At 38.7% G+C, this 26,465-nt stretch overlaps 2 protein-coding genes and 1 long non-coding RNA gene across 7 annotated transcripts in view; 2 read left to right on the top strand and 1 right to left on the bottom strand.

Moving 5' to 3' along the window:
* Positions 1–11,154, bottom strand: part of nhsb (Nance-Horan syndrome b (congenital cataracts and dental anomalies)) — a 48,533-nt gene extending 37,379 nt beyond the window's left edge. For 3 of the 5 annotated variants that reach the window (XM_032561547.1, XM_032561551.1, XM_032561549.1), the window contains exon 1: positions 10,312–11,154. In XM_032561547.1, the coding sequence (XP_032417438.1) occupies positions 10,312–10,591 (280 nt within the window). In that variant the 5' untranslated portion in view covers positions 10,592–11,154. The remainder of the gene's footprint in view (positions 1–10,311) is intronic. The other 2 variants (XM_032561548.1, XM_032561550.1) reach the window with 1 other exon arrangement.
* On the top strand, positions 10,548–11,443 carry LOC116719157 (uncharacterized). The gene is made up of 2 exons (XR_004339108.1): positions 10,548–10,656; positions 11,192–11,443. It is a non-coding gene; the product is annotated as an uncharacterized LOC116719157 (long non-coding RNA).
* A 3,395-nt stretch (positions 11,444–14,838) lies between these two features.
* Positions 14,839–26,342, top strand: ace2 (angiotensin I converting enzyme 2). Its single transcript, XM_032561507.1, has 19 exons — positions 14,839–14,845; positions 17,666–17,888; positions 17,986–18,144; positions 18,245–18,338; positions 19,330–19,473; positions 19,798–19,913; positions 20,009–20,114; positions 21,242–21,339; positions 21,454–21,626; positions 22,054–22,280; positions 23,046–23,190; positions 23,383–23,481; positions 23,806–23,928; positions 24,046–24,224; positions 24,751–24,809; positions 24,934–25,031; positions 25,151–25,267; positions 25,701–25,895; positions 25,981–26,342. The coding sequence occupies exons 2-19, from the start codon at positions 17,697–17,699 to the stop codon at positions 26,081–26,083; spliced, it is 2,427 nt and encodes an 808-aa protein (XP_032417398.1). The 5' UTR covers positions 14,839–14,845; positions 17,666–17,696; the 3' UTR covers positions 26,084–26,342.
* Positions 26,343–26,465: the final 123 nt, after the last annotated feature.

Genomic DNA, 26,465 nt, shown 5'->3' with positions numbered 1-26,465 from the left:
CAGTTTAGGAAAATTTGTGATAGCTCATTGATGAATGTGTAATTCTTCCACAAGCTCCATTTGCACAACTTTTTTTATGTCTCTCTAATGTGAGGAGAAAAAAAAGACAGCAAACAACACTAAGAAGGGCAATATGCTGCATTCAATTTACTTCGGAAGTGAGAACTCAGAATGACCCGTTCTGGTCAACGTAGTCGAAGTTGGATTTCCTGTCTGCTGATATTCAATTAGCCATTGTTCATAGCACCTCTCACAATTATCTTTTTGAGTTGTACTTTCCACAAATACCAATTTTAATTTCTTCAGTTTAAAGTTGCAGAAGTTACATGTACCACTGATCTTAGGCGCTCTCTTACATCTGTACCTTGTAAAATAAACATATTTCCACCACAGCTTACTATCGTTGATACAAGAAGCCGCCACATTAGATATTAAAGTCGGTGTTAGAAACTGATCCAACTTTCTGACTACAAAAGGAACGCACCATTAGGTCACAAGACCATTTGGAAACCTTTCTGAGGGTGGTATCACTTAGAAAATGCATCTGCTGGTCTGTCCCTATCAGGGGAAAGTTTCACTCAATCAGACAATTTTAGCATGATTATGTCACTGACTGTTGCCACAAGTAAGAGATTTTGTGCTTCTGCCATTTTTGATCCATCAGTTGATTATTTAATGTGAAAATAATCAACTGACAGATATTTTACTGGAAGAGAAACACAATGGGCATAGATGCAGCAATGGATGTTTGTAGAAAGACAAAGTTGAAGGACTTTTGATATATTCTCAAATATTAGCCACACAAAGCTCCCTTTGCTGTCAAGCCACAAACAGACCAAGAGCTGCTGCTGACTATGGAGCTTCCTTTTTGGTCTCTAGCCATCTGTCAAACATTTTGGAGGATGATGATGTGGTCTCCAGACACAGATGACAGCAGTTCAGATGGTTCAGAGTAGCAAGTCACTGGAGGATGGCACACATACACACATCGGCAAAGAGTTTATGCATGGACAAACTCTACTGGCTCCAAACACAGTCTCAGTCAAACAGCATCAGGTTTTACTTGACAACAGAACTGCAGTGCAGTATGGTTGTCACTGCTTGATTTCTTTGTGCACCAATGTTAAACATGAGCCGTCTATCATCTGCTCGCATAACTTTAGAGCACATTTACTGCTACTGTCTGCAGACCATTTAAGAATACAACTTTGGAAACTATTAGTAGAGGATGTCAGCTTTACCTAGCAACAAGGATGGAAACAACTAATCTGTTTCTTTGCATTATGCACTCTAAAATCCTCAGGTATTCTTTTTTTAAATAAGAAAATGTGCAGTTTTGGTCTCTTTAAGAAAGGATAAGCAAACTATTTAATCAGTGGAGTGAATTCAAAGAGATATTGCTGTATTCAAATTGAATATTTTTTGACAAAAATTGTATGTCTGAAGAATAGATTTATTTTGAAATGAGCATAAAAGAAAATCTGACATAAGAATTCACTGAGATTTTTTCTGACTTAAGTCATTTAACATGAGGGAAGCAAAGATTACCTCAAGACAACAGCAGCTTGTTGTCTTTTTTCAGTGTGTTTTCATGTGTGGATATGTTTACGTTTGTCGGATGGGAAAGAAATTTTCGGACACTATTAAAGACCTGATATAAATGTGCGAGTTCTGCAGTATACAAAGCAGTGGGATCACTTTATCCAAAATTAGCACAGAGGTAATTGGAGCATGGGAGCAGACAATGTGCAGTTATGATTTTACTCATCATGACATAAGAGACTCTGCGTACCTCAATAAAATGCTTAGTGTGAGTCTAGCAAAACTACAGCTGGTTTGCCCTGTGCAAACAGTAATAACAACAAGGAAATCTGTCACATCCTTTTCTTTTGCTTGCTCACATGTTGTGCCCATATCTGTCTTTGACAACATGGGAGGACGATATGTGCTGACCATATGTTTTTATGTGCTCTTCATATGTGATGTTTCATTTCTTTCTTTGGAATAAAACCAGAGTATACAAATTTGTTGAGTTTTCTTCTTTTTGGTAAATACCAAGTGCCATCTAATTCCTTTTGATTGTGAATGTCTGGCATGTAACCAAACTTGAGCTGACAAACAAACATTGACAGAAAAATACAAAAATGTACTATTTTCTGTACTTTCTTAATCTGAAATGCAGTGGGGGGAAAAAAACCACTGTTCAAAACTTTGTTTTTATTGTGACTTTGCGTTATCTCTATAAGTTAGTGACTGAAATGTCCTTAAAAATTTTCTCTTTATATATAAATCTGAACCAAACACAGATTCTTGGTAAATAAATAGAAATGAATGTCTATTTATTTCTCATTTACCAGAAAATGAGCTATCTTCACTTGTGTGTTCACATGCATGTCAAAAACATTTAATGAAAGGTTACTCTGTGCCAGTGAAAGCAGCTTACCAAACGCACACAAACACTATTGTTTTTATTTGGTAACACTGGCAGAGTGCCTAGAGCTGTCTCTTTTATATGCTTATTTGGTGTGTTGGTTCAAACTGGAAAAAACCTAGAATTTTTTTTAATTATCCACAACTGAAAACAATATTTTTTGTAATCTTAAAGAATGTAAATGGAAAAAGTTTTTTGTCAGATTTAATTTTACGTGTTTCTGGTATGACTGCAAATGTGACGCACAAGCAACAACCGCAAACAACGGCGACAGATGACAAAGCCGCTTCTGTTGGCCCACTGGGGGTTCATTATTTACTCAAAAAACAATCTGATGGGACTCTAGAAAAGAGTGCTGTTGTGTGTAGGTTGTGCCAAAAAGAGTTAACCTATCACTGAAACTATTGAAGCCTAAAATACCATCTCAATGCAAGACACGTTGCAGCAGCACAGACTCGGTGCTAATATCAGCCTCCACTGTTCACATTCCTAAAGAAGCTACATGAGTGATCAGAGAGTCCTGAAACACCTGAAAGCTTTGCACCAGTCTGATGGTTAAATAAGCTAAATAACATATTTACATAAGTAATATATTTGTTGTAGAGCTCATATGTCTATTTATTCAATAATTTAGCAGCAAAGACTTTCTGAATTTGAAACGTTGCTTATTTTGTTGATATACAGTTTTCAATTTAAATGTGACTAATCATATTAAATTAATAATAAGCCCTGCAATTAACTCATGCACTATATATATATATATATATATAGTACTGCTCAAAAAAAATAAAGGGAACACTTAAACAGGTGTTTAACACTTAAAGTGTTCCCTTTATTCTTTTGAGCAGTATATATATATATATATATATATATATATATATATATATATATATATATATATATATATATATATATCAGTTTATGTATATATCTCTCATCTTGGCCCATACCTGTCAAGCTTTGGGTTGAAAATACGTGAAATGTCGCCTGGAGTGGCAGGCTTGAGGTTGTCGTGGTGGGGGGCAGGCGAGTGAACGGATGGGGGTGGAGGGGGCGACATAGACCAGGGGACAGACGAAAGTAAGTCCGGGGACCGATAGACCAAGGGGGGATATTTACGGCACCTTCGTTCGTCACACTAAGAAACTCATCTACCAGCCATGTACCGCCATGATGCGCTCCGCCACCCGTTTATTGAGACCGGGATGAATTGAAATTTATTGTGCGGTTCGTCCGTAAGGCTACACTAACACTGTAACCATCAACTACTCAGCCGCCCGCCGTCTTCAGTCCATCCGCTCACCTGTATAAATACTCCCGCAGCGCTCTTCCCGCCGTTCGCTTTGAACCAGCAGCTCCCGGAAGAGAAAGGCTGCAGTAATCCAGGCATCGCGCCAGTCATTTTAATCATGTCTATTGGTCCCCCAAAATGATGAAAACCCGGGCATTATCATCAATCGATAAAATCCGCACGGGCCGAACTTGAAAATTGGACGTTATGCCGCTAACATTTGCATTCGTCAACAACTCGGAGAAGGAAGTCAGAACTACGCGTAACGCAAATAATGTTCCGGCCGGAACACGGTGCGCTAAATAATAAAAACATAAATTAACGAAGCTTCGAGGCAGATAAATTTTCCTCGAGTAACTTTAATAATCGAGGTACTCGAATCATTCGAGGAATCGTTTCAGTATATATATGTATATATATATATATATATATACGTCTTTCCTATCCTGTTTGGTTCTGGAAACAAAAATCTCTCCTCTCCAGCTTGTGTCTGGGTGGAAATCAAAGGGCATTAAACATTGAATATGCTGTCAAGAAGCAGAAGTCTCTCCATGCTGCTGATGATCGGGAAAGTAGGGCAGTGAGGAAAGAGGTATAGATGGAGGAGAGAAAGCACAGGAGGAGGAGAAGGAGATGCAGAATGGACACAGATAGGCAAAGATAAAAAATAGAGTGGTATAGTGCAAACTGAGGCAGATAGAGACTGAGATGTAAAAGCTCATTAATTATCACTGCACTAGATTGTGTTGTGTGTGAGACAGTAAAAATGTGTACATGTCGCAGTTACTCAAACTGAACTTAGTGAATATGTTTGTAGGTTGTTATATTTATGAGGAACACATCATGGAGATAAATCTACAATTACTTCCAAACTACCGAGAATCACACTCTAATTCTTTGTATATCTGCTAATATTCACCAGAGATGTTTTATCTTCCTGGACTAATGCTATTTTTCATCTAAGCGATAGCATGCAAAAATTTATGACCACAGAAAGAGACTGAGTCAGCTGAAAGGTTTAAGTGGGGCTCCATCTCTGTCCTGTTACTATGCAGACTTGCGAGACGGAGCAGTCTCCTGCGCTGCCACTGGCCATCCTCTCACAGATCACATTCAAAGTCAAATTTGCTTAAATGGCGTGCCAGTGTTGCCGGAGCAGTATAACATATTTGCTAAAGACGAATATGTCCACATCAAAAGTCCTCTTCCACCTTGTGTGATAGGGGTTGTGTGTGTCCAGAGCCTGGAAAGTGTATGCAGTGGATTTCCACTGATTTATCCCCTGAAATTATAAAATTTCCTCAGTTTTCTATATTCCATGTCTGACTACTGAGCGTGAACAACCTAGTGGATTTTATTACCCTGACTGCCAATAAAACTACTAAATATATTTATATTGCTAAATATAAAACTGTAGCAGCTTTTTTTAGTATTTGAAGTACCTTGTTTATCAAATATTACACATACTTTTTGATGAATAAAATTGGAATTCATGCATATTGAGTTGCTGTCACCCATTGTATGTTGCTGCTTGATGTGAGTCATACATGCAAAGAATGAGAATGGTGTTGCTGCTGCGGTTCCCTTCTCTAACCCTGCACTATATATCTGGACTGTATGAAGTCCAGATATGCAATAATTTAAGATTTATGTTAGAATTTTGTTATAAAGCCTATATTTGATACTGTCATGTCATTATGAAATATGTCAGAATACGTGTATATAATTTATTTTAAAAATCCCACAATGGCATTTACTACACCACACAAATTTGTCTGAATAAATACAAAATGAACATTTTGTACAATATGCAGATAGTCTAATGGTGCTATAAACAACAAATGCTGTTGGCTAGACACATCTTTGGTAAGGGTTAGAAGGATTCTTCCAGCCTTACTTTCTAATCTTTACACTAAATCAAACAGTTCCAACATTGCAAAATCAACTCAAACTTAATCCCCTAAGGTTTCACAAAAGCAGAAATTAACAGTCTCTACGAGGAAGCAGACTTTATTTTTTACTTTCCTCAAATTTCAAGCGGCATAATTTTGTCTAGAGATGTACAGTATGTTCATTTAATATCATCTTGAACCAAAAACAAATCTATTTATTTATTTTTTGCTACATCTATATGAAAACCCTTCGAACATTTTAAGAGCAGCAACAGCCTTTTATTCTACGTTACAGAAATAATAGAGGATTCTGGAGCCATAAAACCTATGAATACTGACACCAGACACATCATAACAGGCCAAAGCAGATAGCAAGTCTGTTTGGCAACAATTGACTGCAAAAATGCCCTTTGTAGCCCCGTCTTTCTTAAAAACAGAGTGTGAATACCATATTTGGTTGATGAGCTGTAATTTGGATCTGTAATATCTGATGCATTGAAGTTACACGTGGGACTGAATGGAAATGTCATTTTTAGGAAGCATAGCTCCTTATTGGCAACAGAAAAAGCAATACTTTTGCTACAAATCTCAACAATATTGTGTTGTATGGAAGTAAACGGGCGAGGAGTGCAGATTTCTTTTCAGCAACTAAAACAGTTTCTCTGTTGGAAACACTTAATCCCAGGAATATCAAACTACAGAAACCTTGGAGTTAAGGTAGGGACTCTGAACTAACCTGAAAGAGGAGGACATAATGTTTTGGTTTATGGTAATGAGAAATAGCTTGAGCAGGGGGTAAACAGCCAGGCCACCAACTTAACAGGAGCTGTTGTTTTTGAGCATAAAGTTAATCAGGTAAGAAATGTCTTTCTTTTAAAGTAGCTTGATATCATGGTGCTATTATGCTATATTATGGGAATACATTTCATTGGTAGGAACTTAACTGAAAAGTGGCTGCACATTGGGGTAGCAATGCTCGTTACAACTAGAGAAAAAAATGAATGCGACAACCTGAATGCTGCCTGAGACAGATAAAAAACTATATGAAGCTTTTAAATCCATCCCCAGAGTGCCTGAATGTTAGGTGGTAAACTATTGGTCTCATAAAACATTTTCCTTGACTTCCTCCTACTCAGGATACTCTTCCAAAACTCAAATTTGTGTTCTCAGCTGTCTTTTCTCTTTTTTTCTTCTTTCACAGTACTTTACATATATTTATTTTGAAGTGAGGTGTTAATATATCTAAAGGGAGCTACAAGCCTGAAAGTAAAAATTAGAACGTGTGCCCTTTAAGGCCTAAGCTCTAGGTCTTATGTGTCTTCATCGACCTCAGAACCCAAACATAACCAAGATGTGAGCATGAGAACTAAAAATGTAACTTCTATTAGCACTTGCGTCTTTAAGTACACAGCTGGATTAATAACCCGGAGAATATGAAAAACATATTTGTATTATGAAGCAAATAGTCAAAACTTGCTAATCCATTGACAAACCAATGTTAATAGAAGACAGATAACCACTAGTGCAGACTGTTTTGTTCCACACAACACATTTTTCCATGAATGTGACAGACAAACAGTTTGAGCGCCATCTGAACACAGCCTGCTGCCTTGTGGGGGATTAATCCAAGTTAGGACCATATTGACTGCCCTGAATCTTGATACTCTCCACAATCAGGTGGGGAAACTTTACTGCCACTGACACTGAATTTCACTTTAATATTGAGACTTACATGGCTATGGATGCATAAAAGCGTATAAAAATCAATGTAATGCCTCGATTAAAGCAGTCTGGTAGAGTTCCAGTAAGTGGAACTAAATATTTACAAACAACTTACATGAACTCATGCTGCTACTATGAAAGAGGATTTTTTTTTTCCTTCAAAATGTTTTGAAATACAGGGAATTTGACTAGCAACATAAGTTGAAGTTGCAAACCTTACATTTAGTGTTACACAGACCAACTCAGTTGAAACTCTTTGCTGTTGGGGAAACTTCAAACCATTTCTTATCTATGCTAAATCCCAAATCGATATCTACACTATTGCAAAGTACGTTAAAAAAATAACAAAATAAATTACCTTCACTACTTGCTCGGTAAAAATATTCTTCCAAGACAAAATAGAATAACCCTAACATGTCTATTTTCTAAGTGGAACTTCCTGTTCTTAATTTGTGTAAGTTATGTTTAACTGAGAAGATTGGTGGATATTTGATGATTCTCCTTCTAATAATCCAATAAATGACAAATAAAAAGACATATAAAACTCCTTGTTAAAAATGATATGTGGGAAATCATATGAACATTTGTGAACTAACTTGAATTTTATTCATGCTATCGTTGTCACTGTACACAAAATGTACACAATGTGATGAACTGCTTGAATGCCAATAAATGTTTGTCAATTATTAAAATACTACAATTCAGGCTCTGTATTCCTGTCATGGATTTGGTGAAACTAGTGAATAAAGAATAAAAAAGTTTCAGAAGGTAAAGTTGGCCAAGTAATTTAGAAATTACAAGTAAGTTGTTTTGTTGCCAAAAACAGCTGTAATGTTTTTAAATAGACCTCATTGTATCTTTCCCGCTGACTGGACTACTCGTTGTTTTTTTTATGAACCCAAAGCAGAAAGAAATTAATGTTCTCTTATTGTTTGATTATTGAAAATCACATAATTTGTATGCCATTCAACTGTCAAATTGTCTCATATTCTCATATTTAATTTGCAGCTGTAATTGCTCTAATGTTAACAAAAATTGAACTGATTGTGCGAGCTGGAATGGGAGAAAGACTATACACTGGACTGTTTGTCTATATGACTCTCTTGGATTAGGTCATTCATACAGCTTTCATTGCCGTCATGTGTTCAACCTTTCCCACCGTCACCACATGCTTTCTCATGATGAGGGATTGCTGCAAATTTAGGTACAACTGAACTGATTATATGACTGGATTTTTCTTTTGAATGAAGTGGATTCATTTGAAATAAATTTTGAATTGAACCTGCCTTTCTTTAAGTTGATTTTTTTTTTTAAATATAAAATTATTATCAGCAGATCTAGCATAGAAATGAGATTTCCGTGCATTCAAGATTCAGAAAACTGGGGCAGTAGAAAGCAGCTGCTTCGTGATAACTGCACTATGTGGCTTGACTAACTGAACAATCTACTCCACAAATCAATATTATGGGACTTTCTAAAATCAACAAGTGTTGTAGACAGACATTTGTTTGAGTTGCTGATAAGAGAGAAGATCGCTGTGCTGTAGAGATCTTAAAAGTATTGCAGGAAAAATATGTAAAGTCTAGCAATTTATTTGCAAGTGAGCGTGAGTTCCCTTCACCACCACAGCCTCATCCATCCAGATCTAAAGCAAAGTCTCAACGGAGCAAACACTGATGAAGACATGGCTGCCTCACTGCCACATATGCCCCTGTGTGACGGCTTCACATCTGAAGGAGGGCTGCTCATAAGTCTACAGTCGCTCTTGGCCCACAATGCTCAGTTTTGCCCCAGATTATGATGTGCTACAGCAGAGGAGGAAACTGGTGCACAGGACTGGACACTGATCGTCTAAAATCTACACGAGAAAGGCTGGAGGGACTGCAGAGAACATAAATAATACGTAGCTGGGGTACAGAACGCGCTGTTACAATGCATTGCAATGAGTCTCTCACCGCTGCCAATCCCGCTTTTTTTTCCTTTTTTTTTTTTTTTTTATATGATAGGTCCACGGCTGCAAATATCTACTGTTGTTAGGCTATTTGGGGCGATCTGGTAGTGATAAGTTTGTATACCCAGCAACATGTATTTGGGTTCGTTACCGATGGTGTGTCGGTGCCGCTGTATGTGGGAAGGGTGGGTTTGGCGCACGGGGAGACGCCTGAGAAAATCTCTTTTCTCGCTCACACACAATCACATACCGTAGACAAAACACACGCAGAGGCACGCGCGCGCGCACACACAACATTTGCTCATCTTTTTTGTTTGTTTGTTTGTTTGTTTGTTTGTTTGTAAAAAAAGACAACTGATCCGTAAAACTTCACATATTCACTCCACGCCGGGGCCTTCGAGCGGCGGAGAGCGGCGCCAGAACATGCTTCAGGTGTGCGCTACCCGCAGTGATGGTGAGCCAATGCAGCGGCAACACACGCCCCTCCGCTCCGTTCGCGCTGCCAGCCTCAGAGAGCGCACACACACACATACACGCACGCACACACACACACACACAGAGAGAGAGAGAGAGAGAGAGACTCCCCACTGATCGTCGACGGCTAACACACACAAGCACACACGAGTCTGAACCGCCAAATGAATGAGCAGTCAACCCATCCTGCGCAATGAAAATGCTTATCTATGTTACTTTATGGTGGGATGCGAACAGCAGCCGTGTGACACATTTTAATTTTGGGGGAGGAGGTGGGGGTGGAATGCATGGCCGCGTATGCGTGCGTGCAGCTGGGTAAAAAAAATAAAATAATATATATATATATATATATATATATATATATATATATATATATATATATATATATATATATATATATATATATATAGAGGTGGGCGCCCTTCGTGGCATGAAGGGACGCATGTGATGTGAATGAATAAAATCATGACATAAAGAAGATTTAACAATTTTTGTTGTTATTTTATGGATGGAGGACGCGGCTACAGACTTCTTGTGGTGGTCTACTTACGCACTGCCTCCTTTTTGGGGTCCAGGGCATTGGCAGTCTGCTGGATCTGGCCTATTTTGTTCTGAAGGACCCAGACACGCTGGTTGGTGCTCATGATGTCGTTCTCTAGCTCCTGAAATAAGGAGCAGGCATGCCGTGCCAGGTCGGACAGCTGTCGCAAGGTCCGCGAGAGAACCACATGACTGATGGCACACAGGTCCTCGAAAAGCAGACCTTCATCGTTGGGGATCTGGTGTCTGCACAGAAGCTGCGGCTCCACAATCCTTTTGGCGAATGGCATTTTGTTCGCCAAAAATAACAGAGACTGCGAGCCAAGTGTATATCCCCACTGCCTAGAAGAAAAAGGTAAAAACGGGGTAGAGACAACATCCAAATGTATAAAATCCGCTAGAAGCCCGATGAGGTTCAGGCCGACGGCGCGTTATCCCCGGGCGTCAATCCAAAGTTCCCAGGATCTCCTTGAGATCCTCCATCCTGCTGCTCGTTTCTGGGGATCACTCACACTCCCGCTCACACACATGCATGCACACCCCCACACATGCAGGACACAGCGCAGCCCAGGTCAGTGGTGTGAGGATGCGTGTTGAGTCTGCGATCATGGGTTGCCTCCGTGCCGCGTCAATTCAGCCAGAGCGCAAAGGAGGAGACGCTGAGGCATTTCAAAATAAGACTCACGGTCGGGTGGAGAAAAGGAGAAATGTGGCTGCAAAAAAAAAAAAGTTTTTTAAATTGTACAATATAAAACATCCGCATGAGTAGCATTTCTAACGTGATTATATTGTGCCAAACAATTATTTTATTTCGGTCATTCTGTAAACGTGTAACCTTTATTTTTTAGGCTCCTTTCTTCCTTTCCGATGACATTCTGGTTATTTTTCAGGTTATTGACGCAGCTTGTATCCGTGGCCTGAAGAGCGTTCAGACAGTGAAGATGAGAGTTGACTGAGGTAAAACACGGAGGTGTGGATATCTGTGGACAGGGAACGGTCACAGGGTTTCATCCCTACAAGCACACTGTGATACAAATACCTCTGACCAGGAAGAATACCTGCTGATTTGGACTGGACTGTTTTATTATTTTTTTAAAAACAGAAAGAAAAATCCTCAGTAAGATTAATAAATTGATTGTCAAGACTGACTTTTAGCTTTCTTTTTTTTAAAGATTTTTCTTGACATTAGGAAATTAGACTGAATATGAATCAATTCCATCAGAACAATACACTCACCGGCCACTTTATTAGGCATAGCTGTCAATTCTATTGACATAAACACAAACAACAAGTCAGTCTGTCACTAGACGCAATCTAGACATGGTAAAGATGACATGCAGTGTTCAAACTAAGCCTCAGCATTGCAATTAAATGACTTTGAGCATGGCATGGTTGATCTACTGGGACTTTCAGACTCAACCTCTCTCTTTCTCTCTTTTTGTTTCTCTCTCTCAAATGTACAGAGTGGTCTGAAAAAAAGAATTCAAGGAGCAAAACCTTTAAGATATTTTGCTGATGCTAGAGTTCAGGTGATAATCATTTGAGAGGAGAGAAAGGCAACACTAGCCCAGATGTCTGCTTGTTAAAACCAAAGTGAGTAATTCCATCTCTGAAGGTACAACACACACTTGAATCAGCTGGGCTACAGCAGCAGATGACCACGCCAGGCAACGCTATGAACAAAAAAACCGAAGCTATTCCTGCAGGCTGACTGAAACTGCATGACAACAGAGGGGGGAATTGTCGGGTGGTGTTGAGCTACAACCTATTATCACTCATTTGATTGTGGTATGATGAACCAGGGACACACTTAGAAGATCCAGGGCCCTCAATTACTGTAGTGTGAGACCGCTGATGGAGCGGTCTCACATAGAACATAGCCAGCACTTGTTGGAAATTCCTGCTCGGCTCCTTGGCTGCTATCCTGAACAGTTTCTGTCTTGTGTTTTCAAAGCTTCTAGGAACATCTAGTTTTTGTAACGTTACTGTTTTCTCACTTCTGCTCCAGTTATTGATGACCATCTTTAGGTATAAATAAGCCTGTGGAGGTCATTGTTTAATAACATCATTTTGATTCTTCTCTGCAAAATGTGACTTTACTGAACGATGCAAATACACAGTGACATACAACGGATAAAACATTGTTCTAAAATAACACAATGGAAAGCATGTCAGTTTCTCTTATCAGCTGCACTTGTTTGCTTGTCAGCAAACAAGGGCAGAAAAGTTCACATGCTGCTAGAAAAGTTCACATGCAGCTTGCTGTCATTGCTGAGTTTTTTTTTTCTGCTGAATGGGGTTTTCCAGGATACTAAGCCTGGTCATTGTCTGATTCATTTGCACTGATTAGCCTATAGCCTCTGGGCTCAGGCTGTATATAGACATGCCTGCAGTGAACTTGCAGTTACAGCAAATTTGAGACACTGCAGACCGACAGGAACTTGTCATTTACCTAACTGTGCTCTGGCTGAAAAGCAAATGTTCAGCTACAAATCATTCAGATGTATCTGAAAAAATGAAAAAAGTACCTGGAGGAATCCTTAGAACCCCTACATTAGTTCAGCAATCCATCACAGCTGCTTGGCATGGAGATTGCCTAGTTAAGTAAAGATGTTTGATCTATTAATGTTAAGAGACTCTTCCCTTAGGTGGTTGTGTGATTATTTTTATTACTTTAAAAAAAAAAATCTATTTTAAACCACATTATTTGTAGTAGAAAATGGTTGTTCTTTTATTTATATATGATGCTGTAAGTTTATTCTTTGGCAGAATTACATTTCATATTTTTATATACTACTACTACTACTACTACTACTACTACTACTACTACTACTACTACTACTACTAATAATAATAATAATAATAATAATAATAATAATAATAATAATAATAATAATAATAATAGTAATAAGCTAGTGCTTTATAGTCATGTTTAATTTACGGTGTTGTATGGTGTAGTTGCTATACATATAATAAATGTAAGATTATATATGCATAAGGAGTGGGGATATTGATAAGTTTATACTTTCAGCCACTCCCTTGAAAATGTAAAACAAAAGTTTTGCCATCATGGTTTATGCTTTAAATTTTTTGGATTTTTTTTAACATATGAAAACATTTTCTTTTGTAATGTAATTTTATTTTCTCTATGCGTCAAGTGGCAACAGGTGTTCTAACTATCTGTTACTGTGCTACCCATCCATCCGTCCTACCTTGTGGTAATGCGCATGGGCACATCGATGCTACGTCACATACTGCTTACTCAGCAGATTTCTTATCGATACATCCTACCTGAGCACTAGCACCGACAGATAGACATAGCTATCTATCCGTGCTATGGTAGGAAAATCTGACGAGAAGCAGCTTTGCGCATGCGTGATTCATTTCCAATGTGGACACAGAAAGGGGTTCAGTTCAGTTCAGTTCAGTTCAGTTCAAGTCAAATGTATTTAATTAAGGACAGCACATTAAACAATGCTTCATGTGGGAAAAAACAGAGAAACTGTTGTTTTGTGCACAGGTTTTCTAACCTGTTCACAAAATTCAGTTTTTGGTTGCATTTTTAATATCAAAAGTTATAAAATCCTGTCATGTACTCAGACACCTACCTTGAATTTCTGCTATAAACAAGAAATGTATATCATAATGTATATCAGAGAAAGCTAATTCTCCATAACAATGTAGGTCAGTATAAATCACTCTTCACGCATTTGTTTTTATTATCCAACAGCAAAATGAATGAGAGCTCATAGTTCGAAATGACTTTATTCAACAGCTCTTCTTCTGGGTCAGCGTAAAGTGAAATATGCATTTTGAGTTTTAAAATAACATATGAATTTGTTATGTGGCTTTTGATGGTTACATTTACAGATTTACCTGTGGAAAATTGATGGAATAGGAGCTTTTAATTCAGAAATCTTCCTATTTTGTCTGAAACTTGTGTTTGTATTGAACCAGCAGTCAGAAAACATGTTTCTGTTACATGACAGTTTACTGCTCTAAAGTAATGGGTTTTAAATGTTTTCTTCTCTGAAAAACACACCAGCAATAAATCTCGGGCTCTGAAAGGAGTGAAGGGATTATTTAAATCCACAAGGGGGCGTCCTGAACTGTCTTACTCTAAAGACTGAGCATGAACGAGAGTTAATGAAAGAGAAAACATAACAGGTCAACTGAACCAGGAGAACTTTCCATGTTTGTGGAAATGAAAAGGAGAGGGAGAAAGATTAGGCGATGGCAGCATCATGTCAGTCAAATGTTCCTTTTCCAGTAAGCAACCACAGCTAATCAACGCCACACCAGGTGTAGCTTCTGTGGAGAGAAAAATAACTGAGAAAACAAAAAACTTAGTTTCTAACTAAACTTTTTAGTTAGAAAAGGTTTAGTTTCTATCTAAACTAATTAGGCTATTAGTTTAGTTAGAAACACCAGAGCGCCACCTTCTGGCCTCTCTTCAGATCAGTACAGTTCAGATAAGGGAATTGTTTCTGGCTTTGTTTTTTCCCCTCCGTGGGCTGCCACCTTATCGTGGTGGAGGGGTTTGAGTGTCCCAGTGATCCTACGGCTGTCGGAGGCTTCATGGCTCTATTTGGGTCGGGTCTGCTGGGGCAAACGGGTCCTAGGTGAGGGATAGAACCAAGAGCAGCCCAAAGATCGCTTAGAAATATAAACACAGAATGTTCCTATTTAGAGATTGCAATATAGACAGGGTTCCCGCTTACAACCAGAGCTATAGACAGAAGTCAGACTTTCTCCCAGTGTTTTATCAGCCTGGCGGGCCACCAGGGTTTATTTCCCACCCCCCACCAGGCTTTATGTTTCCCTCACCAGGTTATGGGTTGTTAATTTAAAAGGGGATTTTTTTTTCTCCACCAGTGAAAAAGACAGTGTAAAGACAGATTAACATGAATGTTTATAGTTGAGACATTGAACTGACTGGGGAGTTCTGAGTTTTGATGCCTGATCCTGCAACTCAGAGTTTCTGTAACTTGACATTTTTTAACCCAAACACGCAGCAGACCGCTGATGGACGACTCCAGCAGCTCTTCCACCGGGCTCAGCAGGTTTTCTGGAGAAAACCCTGAAAGCTTTCACAGGTGATTGTTCTCCATTTTGACTTGAAACTTTCTTAGCAATCTTTCTTAAGGAATGCTGCAGGTATTCTGCTGTTTATTTAAGTGATATTTAATAGTGAGTTTTTGAAAAGTGATTTCATTCTTGAGTCGCTAAAGGGTTTGACTTGGAACCTGCACCTGTCCTGTTGTCACCTTCCCAACTTCAGCTTCCATTTACATGATTTGTAAATGCTGTTTTTACCAAAAACTGGATGAATAAAGTCATCAATCTGGTATTTTGTAAACAAATTTGTTCTTTTAAAAAAAAAGGTTTAGCTGAGACCAGAGACTTCATAATTCCTTTTATTTTGTAGTTTCTGTTTATTTATTTAGGATATTTTAAATGTCTTCCACTTGCAGTGGAAGACATTTAAAGAATTTAAAGTTTGAGAACGAAGAGGACTTCTTCCCTTCCACTCAGCAGCTTCTTTCTTTTCAGTTGGGTTTTTATTTTCCATCACAACAACATAATACATGTTGATGAAAATAATTAATCTCTGATTTTCTGTTTCTCCTTTTTATTTGTGTCTGAGCAGGGAGGGTTTGAGTCGCTACGTCACACTCAAAGAGAGAGGAGAGGCACTGTGTTTCTCCTGCTGGGCAGATCTGAAAAGAAAATGAGGATTTAACTCTACCTTCCTGATGAGAAGCTGCTTTTAGACCCAGATGAACTCCATACATCCATCCTGGTTTCCTTCATTCATCCAACCTGGTTCCCTTTAGTTGATGTTATCATCACACAATAACTTGCAAATAAGTATTGACAAAGCTCAATGTAATTTTCACAGGTGGTGGAACATTGTCAACAGCTGCTGAAAGTAACTAAAGAAGTTACTTTTAATGTAACGTAGTTACTTTCCAAATTAAGTAATCAATAATCTAACAAAGTTACTTTTTCAAGTAGTACTCAGTAATCCGATTAAAGTTACTTTTTTCAAAGTAACTATGCCATCACTGGCTGTGGATTAGTATTGGTCAATTTTGTACTTTCACTTCACTGTTAATCGAACATTTTCTAGCAAAGAAATCAAAATATCCTTGATTAAAAGCTTGTTCATGCTGGGCATGTTGGTATTGAACTTTGGTCTCATTACTGATTTCTTATCGGTATTTATAACTTACAGTATCATTTATGTTTCATCCTGAAAATCCATTGCGGCTTGATAAGGATGTTTGTAAATCATCTTCTCCTTTTCTTAATATTTTTCTCCCCAAATTGTTCACCACAAACAGAATTAGTGGGGCTGCACAGTGGCACAGTTGGTAGCACTGTTGCCTTGCAGCAAGAAGGTCCTGGGTTCGATTCCCGGCCCGGGGTCTTTCTGCATGGAGTTTGCACGTTCTCCCTGTGCATGCGGGGGTTCTCTTCGGGTACTCCTGCTTCCTCCCACAGTCCAAAAATATGACTGTCAGGTTAATCGGTCTCTCTAAATTCTCCCTAGTTGTGAATGTGTGTGTGCATGGTTGTTTGTCCTGTCTGTCTCTGTGTTGCCCTGCCACAGACTGGCGACCTGTCCCAGATGTACCCCGCCTCTCGCCCGGAACATTAGCTGGAGATAGACACCAGCACCTCCCAACCCCACTAGAGACAAGGGTGTACAGAAATAGATGGAAACAGAATTAGTGAATATTTACCCATTTATTACGATTATTTTCAAAATCTACTTAAACCAAACATGTAAAACCAACTCAGTAAGTTAAACACACAAATCTCAGTCCTAAAACCATTACGTAAACATCATAAAATATTTAAATACCTTAACTGATAACACATTTCTTAATCTAGCATGTTTAATTTGAAAAAAAAAAGTTTTTTATACGGATCATTTTCTTCCTTATTCTGGCTCCTGTTTATAAGATGCATTGTTCGATTTAAAAATACACGACATTTATTTACACTTATTTTTTATTCCCAGTATTAGCTGGTTTTTATAAATCCTGCTTTCGATCTTAAAGGTACACAACAGGATTCTGTGCCAAAACATTTTGATTCATCATGCTGACAGGCTGAAACGTGACACTTTATTAAGAGATATCACTTCATGACCGGCAAAGCCTTCCAGAATGAGATATCTGTTTTGAATCTGATAAAGCATCGAAGTATGATACAGACTTCAGCACAGTGTCGTTGAATGATCCCTTAAGACATCATATCTGTAAATGAAAACTGATACACCCTCTGTTATTGCTCTGCTGTCCAAAGGCCAAGGCAGCTCAGCAGGTTAATAAAAGTGAGCTCCCTTCTCAGAGCCATATTGTGTGCGTGGATGAAGAAGCCAAGATGTCCGCCGGGATTCTTGTAGTGTTTCTGGCCGTGTCTTCGGCTGTTTCTCTGGTGACTGCCGACGTGGAGTCTGAGGCCAGGGCGTTCCTGGAGAGGTTTGACCAGAATGCCAGTGAGAAGATGTACAAGTACTCACTGGCATCATGGGCCTACAACACCGACATCACTCAGGAGAACTTGGACAAAGAGGTACGTCTTTGAATGCTTCTACAGACTCATTTGTCATGTTGTTTCTAAACAGTATGTTTGAAAGTTGCTGATTAATATCTGTTGTTGTGCCACGCAGTCAGAGCTGGGGCAAATTTGGAGCACTTTCTACACCCAGATCTCAGAAGAATCCCGCAATTATCCCATCGACCAAATAAATGACCCGGTGATTAAATTACAGCTCATCTCTTTACAAGACAAAGGCTCTGGTGCTCTGTCTGCGGACAAAGCTTCACATGTAAGACTTTTTGCTCAAACACTCCCAGTTCTTTCACATTCCTGAAAATGATATCTTTCTGATATTTATATTATGTTTTTTGGTGAAATGTTTCCTTCAGCTCAATAAGGTCATGGGCGAGATGAGTACGATCTACAGCACCGCAACAGTTTGCCTGAAAGATGACCCCCTTAACTGCCAGACTTTGGAGCCAGGTACAGTCTGTTATTTATAAAAAGCTTCCTGGTCCTGACAAAGGTAGATATTGCAGTTATAAATTAACAAAATTTCCCAGAATCAGAAGATACTGAAAACTGTAATCCACACGTGCAATCTTTACTCCTACAGTTGATCATAACAGTTATTTAAATAATGAAGCATCTTTTGTTTTCTGCTATGTTTTCAAGTGACTTAGTCTCACCTGAAATAATAGCACCCAGTTGTTTGGTATGTGAATTGAATGTTGCTATAATAAACATGTCCTGTTACAGTAAAACAGCTCATGATGAAAGGCGTTATATACATAATCCTAGAACAAACTGCATCACGCCCTACTTTCTCAGCCACTGAAAACTGTTATTTTCCTCTTGTGTAAATGTTTCCTGTGTATTTTCCCTTTGTGAGAATGTTTCCTTTGTGTTTTATTTAACAGTTAATTTGCATTCCTTCGTATTTCTGCTTTTGTCTACACAGTATCTGATGTCTCTCGTCCAATACTGTCATCTCTTTCTCTTCTTTGTCTCCATCTTCTCATCTGACCGATCACTTCCTGGACAAGTTGATCATTTAGTTACTGAGTTCAGTAAATGCGAAAGTTTAAACACGTCTGTTAAAATGCCATATATGTTTTTAATGAAACTAGGCCAATATACAAAATTTTATAGTTTCTTCCCTCCTCTACATAACATGCAAAAGAAAATAGAAAAAATCACCCTATATTTTTTATGTAAACAAAAGAAAATAATGTGGCTGTATTGGTATTTTCATCCATTCATTAATTATACAGAACCAGTGAGCACAGCACGTCTTTACTTTGCCATATTTGTTCCATGTTTGTCCATTCTTCTTCTAAAATTTTGTGTTTTGGGGGTGAATTTACATTTTGCTGGATTTCTTTTTCGGAACCATTAAAAATTTGACAAATAAATGGGTCATGAGAGCAGATTTTTTTCCCTGTCTCTGATTTGTCTCTTTTTCTGTGTACAGGCCTGGAGTATGTGATGTCCAACAGCCGAGACTACGAAGAGCGTCTCCACGTGTGGGAGGGCTGGAGGAGAGAGGTGGGGAAAAGGATGAGGCCTCTGTACGAAGACTATGTGGATCTGAAGAATGAAGCTGCCAAACTTAATGGTAAATGATGATCTGGGAGAAAACATGAAACAAAAAAAAAAGTTATATGCAATGTTTTTATTGTGTTGATGTTGGAAAAGCTTCAGGATCTGAACTGAAAACAATTAAACTTCTATGATGGAATAAAACTGCTGAACTCACTGTAAGTTAGAGAAGATAAAATGAAATCAGACAAGAACAGGAAGAGCTGATAACATTGTATGCGATGACTTTGTGTTTGCTTCTGACCAGTTGGTCCTCACTGAGGCCCAATGTATTACTCAAACAGCCAGCCTGAGTTTGAACTTAAACTTTTTCCGTTTCTTTTCATTCACAAATCTGCAGGTTTTGAAGACTATGGAGCTTATTGGAGATACAATTATGAGACCCTCGATGAAGACGTTTCTTACAAGTATACCAGAAAGCAGCTGATGGAAGATGTTCGCTCAATATACAAAGAGGTACACAGTGCATCGATAACAATGAGAATGAGGTCCCGCTGACAATGTCACAACATGAAGAAACTTGTGGTTGTAATTGCCATATTTTTTTGTAGATCATGCCTTTATACACAGAGCTGCATACCTATGTAAGATCCAGGCTTATGGAGGTCTACCCAGGATACATTGACTCACAGGGACCCCTGCCCGCCCACCTCCTTGGTATGTTAAAGTATTAGTTATGAATCCATAATCAAGTGTAGTCTAAGTATCCTGACTGATTAACCATTTTTTAGAGTCACAAAATAGACACTACTATCTGTCACATCCACACACTACAAACAAAATGTTAAAAATACTAAAACATTTTTTTTTACAGTGCACTAAAATACAGTATGTGTGTATCAATTTTTTTCAGAGTAACACTATTCCCACAATTAAAATTTTTTTATGCAATAATGTGTTTTTAAAGACGATAACATTTCCCTATAATTTGGGACATTTAGTTCAGTGTGAGAAACCCAAAGACACCGAAACAAACAAAAAAAAAAACATTCCTTTTTTTCATTGTTCTGTTTGAAGTCTTTTATTAACATAGAGAAGTTAATACACTTTTGAGTCCTGCATCCAAACATGTCAGAAATGTTTAAGTTATATAATTGTTTCTAATATGGGATTGAAGTACACTGATAAAAGTCTAAGAGCTCACCGGATATGTAACCGGCTGCATAGGGCTCCCACAACAAGCAAGGGACCAACAAGCAGAACGTAAGGATCGTTTCAAAGTCTGCTCAACTAAGATGAACACCTGAGCTCTAGAAAGTCAGAAGCTCTCTAAAAAGTTTTATTTTTAGTAAAAAACACTTTATGCCAAAAGGTCACTGTATAATCATATGAACTGACTAATGTTCCTCAAGATTCACACATCCATTTCTTGTCAATTATTCCCACTTTTCAGTCATTAAATATTATATTGCTTATGTTAGAAGTGTAATACACAAACATTCAAATATGGACAATTTAAAGAAGGGATCAGGCAAAATGTGAAGTTTGGTAATATTGTTTTAAATTTTGAATTAAATTTTTGTTTTTGGACCCTAAATCCTTCAAACTGTAATTCAGAACTGAAGTTTGTCTCCCTCTGTTGGTCATGGTGTATCACAACTACTTTACTAAAAAACAAACATGAAACAGGTTGATTATTGTTTTAAAATGGTCTCAGTTTGAATTTCATTAATATAATAGTGTTCTGTTGTTGAAAGAACATATCAGGATCTACTTCAAATGTCTATAACAAAGAAGAAGAAAAAAAGAAAAACAATATTAGGATATTTATGTTTGCTGTTCAGGTGACATGTGGGGAAGATTCTGGACCAACTTGTATCCTCTGTCAGTCCCCTACCCTGAAAAACCAGACATTGACGTCAGCAGCACTATGGTGCAGCAGGTGCAGTGCCAGTATATGTAAAATTTAAATAAAAATACTCCAGTGTTTCTCAGCCACTCGTAAATTAAATACATAACATTCTCTTCATATAGTGAATATCTTCTTGAATTTCAGGGTTGGGATGAAATGCGTTTTTTTAAGGAAGCAGAGAAGTTCTTTATGTCTGTGGGACTCTACAAGATGTTTGACAACTTCTGGACTAACTCCATGTTGGTGAAGCCCAATGATGGACGGAAGGTGGTCTGCCACCCCACCGCCTGGGACATGGGAAACAGAGAGGACTTCAGGTGGGATGAAGTCAAAAACATGCTCATACTCACACACATTCACACAGACTTAAGTGCCAGTCTTACTTTCTATCATCTTATTTTTAACAGCATTAAAAATACAAAAGTAGTTGAGAAAGTGATAATTGTTGACTCACTCTTTCCTGCTGATAAAGACAATCAAAGTCTGGATTGTAAAATATCAGTTCAGATTATTACCCCAGCAATTCACAGTGATAACATTTGCATAAGCGTGAAATATAATATTTTATGACTCTACTTGTATCTGTCTGGGTAAATATTACTGAAGGAAATCTCACCATAAAAATGACTATGTTTATCAGACTGAGCCAGTCGTGTTATCGCTCAGATCGTTTTATTGCTCCAGATATAAATGCATCACCCTGCGTAACTGCTGACATCCGCACTTCTGCTGCTGCGTCTCCAGGATAAAAATGTGCACCAAGGTCAACATGGACGACTTCCTCACCGTGCACCATGAGATGGGCCACAACCAGTACCAGATGGCTTACCGCAACCTGTCCTACCTCTTGAGGGACGGAGCTAACGAAGGTTTCCACGAGGCCGTCGGAGAAATCATGTCCCTCTCTGCTGCCACGCCCAAACACCTGCAGAGTCTGGGACTTCTCCCTAGTGACTTCATTTACGACAGTGGTATGTTCTGTATATGTTGACCCAGACACAAAATCAGCAGGGTTGTTTTTATTTTAAAAAAGCAAAAAACAAAGTTAGATATGTGAGAGTGTTTTCTTAGTAAATTAAGCCCCAGGAAGAAAAATCATCTCAATCTGCATTTCTTCTTTCAAAAATCTAATTTTATCCAGGTATTGAGGCACATGTCCTTGTAGCTGATAAAGAATTCAAGTTGGTGGAAACCTCAGAGACAAAACTTATTACTTTAGATATGTTTAATAAAACTTTAGGTCCCCACAAAACCTCACATTAAATGAGTGTTTCCTATTGCCTCTCAAGAGTCCTTGTTAAAAATAGCTTCAGCAACACTGGAAGTGTCAGAATAACATGACCTGTCTGTATGTGTGATATAATTTATGTGCATAAAGATTAATGAGAATATAGTGTTAAATCTTCCTTATTTTAGCAGTGAATCTATGTAAATCCACACAGATGCGACCTTAACAGAAATGTCTTTGTTTTGGTTTCTATGTAGAGTTTTCATGATCACCCAGTTCTTCCTATGAGCAAAAAGCTTTCATGTTGGCATATTTTGCCAGTCTACATCTTCCTTAGGTATGTGCATGGATGAGTGTCCGTCATGTGACCAGGGAGTACCCTGACCACTGACCACTGTAGATAGACAGCAGCCTCTCCACAACCCAACGCAGATTAGGCGCACACGGAAAATTAAAAGAAAGAAAATGACAGTTTCTGCCCTTCTTCCACTTTCTGCTCCGATTGTAGAAACTGAGATCAACTTCCTGCTGAAACAGGCTCTCACCATCGTGGCCACGCTGCCCTTCACCTACATGCTGGAGGAGTGGCGCTGGCAGGTGTTTGCAGGGAATATCTCCAAAGATGAATGGATGAAGCGCTGGTGGGAGATGAAGTAAGCCGAAATTATCGGGGCATCTGTCGGATGATTCTCTGCCTTTTGTTTGTTTTCTGAAACTGAACCGGTTATAGTCCAAGGAAATATGTTAAACATGAAACACCTATTTTTGGTGTTGTGCAGTGAAGCACCTGCCTAGCTGCAGGTCTGTCGGTGTGCATTAGTGCTGATTCAGCGTTGTCCTAACAGGAGGGAGCTGGTGGGAGTTGTCGAGCCTGTCCCCAGAGACGAAACTTATTGTGACCCCCCTGCTCTGTTCCACGTATCTGGAGACTACTCCTTCATCAGGTTTGCTTCAAAGCTCCGCATAAAACAAATGAAAGCTTTACTTCGACTCTGTGTTTTCTTTCTATCCACTTTGTGGGCAGATATGTTGTTGATTTAAGCATTTTCAAATCTTCCATCTGAAAATTAGCTTGCAACTTCAAAATGGAACTTGGTCTAAGTTTCAGCATATAAGAAATATTCTTTTTAACTTGTCCAAAAAAACACCTGGTGTTCATCTCGTTTTGGGGAGGGAGGGCTTCATAACACACAGAAGAGAAAATAGCATGCTTTTATTTAAGATAAAAGTGTAACGCAGACTCAGTAAGTGTGTTTGTTCTTTTGCAGGTATTTTACAAGAACCATCTACCAGTTTCAGTTCCAGAAAGCGCTGTGTGACGCAGCTGGTCACACTGGTGACTTGTCCTCATGTGACATCACTGGTTCCAAGGAAGCAGGAACCAAGCTGAGGTATCTACTTCCTGTTTGTTGTTACCCCTGCTTGTTGTGCCCTGAGTAAAGCATTTATGTGCTACACATGTTGCAACACAAAGGAATTCTGACATGATTAATGCTGCTTTTCTATAGAAACATGCTGGAACTGGGGAGTTCTGAGTCCTGGACCAGGGCTTTGGAAACAATAGCTGGAAATGCAAGAATGGATGCTGGTCCACTGCTGGACTACTTCAAGAAACTGTATGATTGGCTGAAAGAGAATAACCAGAAACACAACAGGGCTGTTGGCTGGAAGACAACAGTGGATCCCTGTGAGTAAAAACTAGATCGCCCTAGAAATTATTACTCTGTTTGCTGAAACAGAGTAAAGTTTTCAGAAAGAAAATGAAAATACTTGCCCGTCTCCCTCTTAAAAAATCACCTGCTTTTTAGCACCTACTTGCCCAATTGTGTCTTATTTACTCATTTTTTTTTAATGCAACATCTTCTCCCCTGGTTTGTTATTGATCCCACATTCACATCTGTTGCATCTGTTCTGCAGGCTTTATGCTTGACTAAACCAACTTTTTAACAAGGAGAGCTTCAGTCTTTGTGACAAAGAAACATTTAAGGATGCATGAGTATAAAAGTGATAAGGAGAGGAGAAACACTGGACATGAACTTGTTTTGACTGATAAAATCTTTTCAAAACACATTAGTGACTAGAAAGTAGTTTACATAGAGATACTTAGTGTGACTGGAAAAATTTCAGCTATTAACCAGGTCAGTTGTATTACTAAACATACATGTATGAAAATGATCATAACTTTATAAGAAATCATGACTTTTTTTTTACAGATTCGCAATATGCCATTAAAGTAAGAATAAGTCTGAAAGCTGCTATGGGAGACGATGCTGTGAGTATTATCGTATTGAGCTGCAACAAACACAAAGTCCACTCTGTTTCTATCTCTCTTTCTTTATCTATCTCTCCCTGTATATGGCACATATATGGTAATATAGTGCAAATATCCGTTTCAGTATTCCTGGAACTCCAATGAGATGTACCTCTTCAAGGCCAGCATTGCCTACGCCCTGAGGCAGTACTACAGTCAAAAGGACCAGAACCTCCCTTTCACGTCAGTATCCCGCTCCATCCTGGGGCTGTTTATCGAAGATAATTAACGCACCTTTTAAAACGTGGAGTCTGTGCTTTCTGTCGCTTACTCGGAGTGCTTCTCTGTTCTTCCACTACTAGAGCAGAGAACATTCTCACTTATGAAGAAACGCCCAGGATCTCCTTCTACATGGTGGCCACCAACCCAGGAAGCCCCTCTACGTACATTCACAAGTCTGACATGGAGGCAGCTGTCAGGTTAGCCACACAGACAGATGGATTTTCTTACAGTTAGGTAATTGAGTGGAAACACCACGAATCTGGTTTACGCAGGGCTGAAACCAGGTATCAGTCTAACTTTCTTCCTGATATCTTGGCTGATTTCTTTAATCTTTTCCATGATACCTCACAAGGAAGCGGCATGTATCTGTTTATCTTGAATTTTATAAATTAACCTATCAGAGTAGATATAACCAGCTGGACCTTTCCATGTTTTTTAGAGGTATATGAATCTTGCTGCATGCAAATGTCAAATTTTGAAGAAAGCACTAAAAAAGTCTACTAAAATGCTGAGTAAAATGAAGTTACATGTATTGTTATACAGTGTAGGCAAATATCTGTTTGCCTACAATTGTAAAACACCATTTTTCAGAGACATTATGTAACACGCACATTTATCTATCAATCCAAGGTTATATCGGGGTCGAATCAACGAAGCCTTCCAATTGGACGACCATACACTCGAGTTCATAGGTATGGTACCGACGCTGGCCCCGCCTGTACAGCAGCCAGTGGAGGTGTGGCTGGTGGTGTTCGGTGTTGTCATGGGAGTCACAGCGTTGCTGGGTGTCTACCTCGTCATATCTGGTGTCAGGGCGCGCAAGAAGTGAGTGTTGCTTTGAGCAGACCTCCATTACGGTAACCCGTAACTTTCATAGAGGTGAAACATTCTCTGCTTCTTCTGCTTGCAGGAAATCGTCAAAGCCAGCTGCGGAGAATCCTTACAGCATAGATGTTGATGGGATTAGTAACGCTGCCTATGAGGATATTAGGGACGAGCAAACTGGACTTTAAGGAGCCAAGGAAGTGAGAAAACGTCTCACAGTCAGTTCTGTGTGACTTTTCACAAACATTAAATGTAAATACATGTAAAGATTTCAGTATTGTAAAAATGCTCAGTGGTAAAATGAACGCAAAAACAAGACAGCAGGCTAAACCTCCAAAGACTTTAATATTTATTGACTTTCAATAATGACAATTATTCAGTAATGATGTTCCATAACGTATTCTTAATTTTCTTTTAGTTTTTAAAGCAATTTCTGGTCCTGTGACATTTATATATGGTAACATAATGAAGGAGTAAATATTGTTTTAAAGTACTGTGAAGCTGTAAACATGATGCGAGTTTGTTAGGAAAATGTAATTCAGAGGGTTTTGTTTTTCTGCCGGTTTCCAT

Source organism: Xiphophorus hellerii, chromosome 4 (assembly GCF_003331165.1).
Source record: "Xiphophorus hellerii strain 12219 chromosome 4, Xiphophorus_hellerii-4.1, whole genome shotgun sequence".
Classification (NCBI taxonomy): Eukaryota; Metazoa; Chordata; class Actinopteri; order Cyprinodontiformes; family Poeciliidae; genus Xiphophorus; species Xiphophorus hellerii.
The sequence above is the reverse complement of the archived record's forward strand: the minus strand, read 5'-3'. Positions and strand labels throughout refer to the sequence as shown.

Bases quoted from the DNA above. Each gene is read 5' to 3' on its own strand.
- ace2 (XM_032561507.1), top strand. From the start codon at position 17,697: ATGTCCGCCGGGATTCTTGTAGTGTTTCTGGCCGTGTCTTCGGCTGTT. The intron at 20,115-21,241 runs GTATGTTAAAGT...TTTGCTGTTCAG, and splicing joins CCTGCCCGCCCACCTCCTTG to GTGACATGTGGGGAAGATTC. The intron at 22,281-23,045 runs GTATGTTCTGTA...CTCCGATTGTAG, and splicing joins TGACTTCATTTACGACAGTG to AAACTGAGATCAACTTCCTG.